The sequence below is a fragment of the Propithecus coquereli genome, unplaced genomic scaffold (assembly GCF_000956105.1).
Source record: "Propithecus coquereli isolate 6110/MARCELLA unplaced genomic scaffold, Pcoq_1.0 Scaffold2, whole genome shotgun sequence".
NCBI lineage: Eukaryota > Metazoa > Chordata > Mammalia > Primates > Indriidae > Propithecus > Propithecus coquereli.
In genome coordinates, this window is record NW_012144966.1 from 12,024,879 (window position 1) to 12,027,018 (window position 2,140).

Sequence of the window (2,140 nt, forward strand, 5' to 3'; positions counted from 1 at the left end):
TTAATTTAAAATATTAAATATTACAACCAATCCTAAAGAACAAAGATGCTAGACTTATAGCTATTAGGATGAGTAGCTAGTATTTTATTACTGCAACTATAAGTTAAGCCAGTTTTTAGTATAATACATACATAAAACAACTCAAGGCCTTCAATACATAGAGACAGAAGTCTACAAAGGCTATGTTCCAAATGATCAAAGTATCTTAAAAGGGGGGGTTTTCAGATAAAGACTTAAAAGGGGGGATATCAACTTCAGTGAAATCAGGAATTATGATGTTTTGGAAGAATCTGCCAAAATTTACAAATTGCCATACTGACAATAGGCAAGATATAGAGATGCATCTGAAAAACAAACAAACAAAAAAGAACAATGATATAAAAATTTAGGTAGTGTTCAGAAAACAAGTTTAAATTAATGAAAAAGACAACAGTTCAAATAGAATGAGAGTCTGTATTTTAACACTTGGACACTATGTAGCTTAAGAATCAAACATTTTTGTCCTTGGAAACCTAGAAAAGAAATCTCAAAACTGAAAGGTCCGAGAGAGTAAAAACTATCTCATTAATAGAAAAGATAGAAAGACAATTAAAAATACCACAATTGTAACAACACAATTAAACGCCTGGAGCATCATCCCTTATTACCTGGAGATGAAGTATATTAAAGGCAAAAAAGACCAGAATCTTTGATGAATGGCTAATAAAGTTAGAAAAATTTAGACTGTATTTAATGTAAGGACATTGTAAAGCAATACAGATGAGCTGTTTCCCTTGTCAACAGCAGACCAAAAATGAACCAAATATTACAAAATTAATTATGGCAGATAAAATTTGCATAGACATAAGAACTTTCTAACTATTAAAAGTGAAATTATGGTGCCTATGATCCTTCATATCCAAAGCATATACAATAAACTACCACACTATACAAAGCAATAACAGAATCCAGGATTCACATCCTAGGGTAAGACAATTCTGATTTTGAATTCTAGTGTTGGCACTAAATAGGTATTACAACTTCAGGAAAAGTTCTTAATCTAAGCCTGTTTCTCACTTGAAAATGGGATTATCTACACTTATTTCATAGGCAATACCTCAGAGTATGTTACTGAGGATTAAATAATATGTAATACTTTAAACAAAGTGCTTAGCACACATATATCAAGCACAATGATAAAATAAATATTAGTTAAAATGATGAAAGTTAGGATGATCCAATTTACCCAAGAAACATCAGTAAAGTTTCCATTCATTACAACTTGTTCATAAAGCACTTTTATAATTTAAAAATGACTTCTCATTTGTTGTCCCATTTGATTCTCATAAGAACCTGTGATTAGACAGCAGTGACATTTCTATCTTATCATAGGTGGGGAAATTTATGCTGAGGAAGATTAAGAAACTTTGCCCAGCTTACAATCTTATTCAGTGGCAATTCTGGGACTAGAAATCTGGTCTTCCAACTTTCATTTGGTGAAGCTTCATCTTTTGAGCAAGTAAATACGTAAAGAAGTGTAGTCCTTTCTTTCCTGATCTCCCTTACAATACTGCCATGTAAACCTGGTCACAAAAATATTAATGAAAGGTGATGCATGAGCATGACTGAGTGACTTGATTTCCCTGCCAATTTTATGATTTTATATAATAAACAGTACAACATAAGCGGAAAGTTGCTTTCAAATGCTGTAGGCAAAGACAAACATTATTTCATATACCTTATTCTCCTTAGAAGTCAGCTTCAATTGCTCCAGTTCTTCTCTATGTTTCTGCTCCATTTCTTTTTCCAACTTAGCAACATCTTCAGTGAGTTGCTTCCTCCTCTTTTTGTCATTCTTGGGAACAGCATTCTTCATACCTTGAATTTTGGCTGAAAAGCCACCAAAATCATTAAGTCGGACACCCAGGAAAAAGAGGAAATGAGAAACAAGAACCAAGAAGGAGATAGTAAAGGGAGAAAGGTATACAAAAAATAATTATGGAAGCAAGAAGAGTCATCACATAACAATCAGACAGGTACAGGGAAGAGCCCAGATGAAGCTAAGACCCTTCCCCCGATTTTTTTTTAAAAACCCTCATTAACATAACCTTGAATTTGTTTGGGTTGTTTGATGGGACAGGAGAAGGAAAAAGAAAAAAAA

General features: G+C 32.9%; 1 protein-coding gene across 1 annotated transcript in view; it reads right to left on the bottom strand.

Annotated features, from left to right (window-relative positions):
* Window positions 1–2,140, bottom strand: part of OTUD6B (OTU domain containing 6B) — a 39,797-nt gene that overhangs the window by 15,946 nt on the left and 21,711 nt on the right. Inside the window, 1 exon segment of the mRNA XM_012643540.1 lies at window positions 1,718–1,869. Coding sequence (XP_012498994.1) covers window positions 1,718–1,869 — 152 coding nt within the window.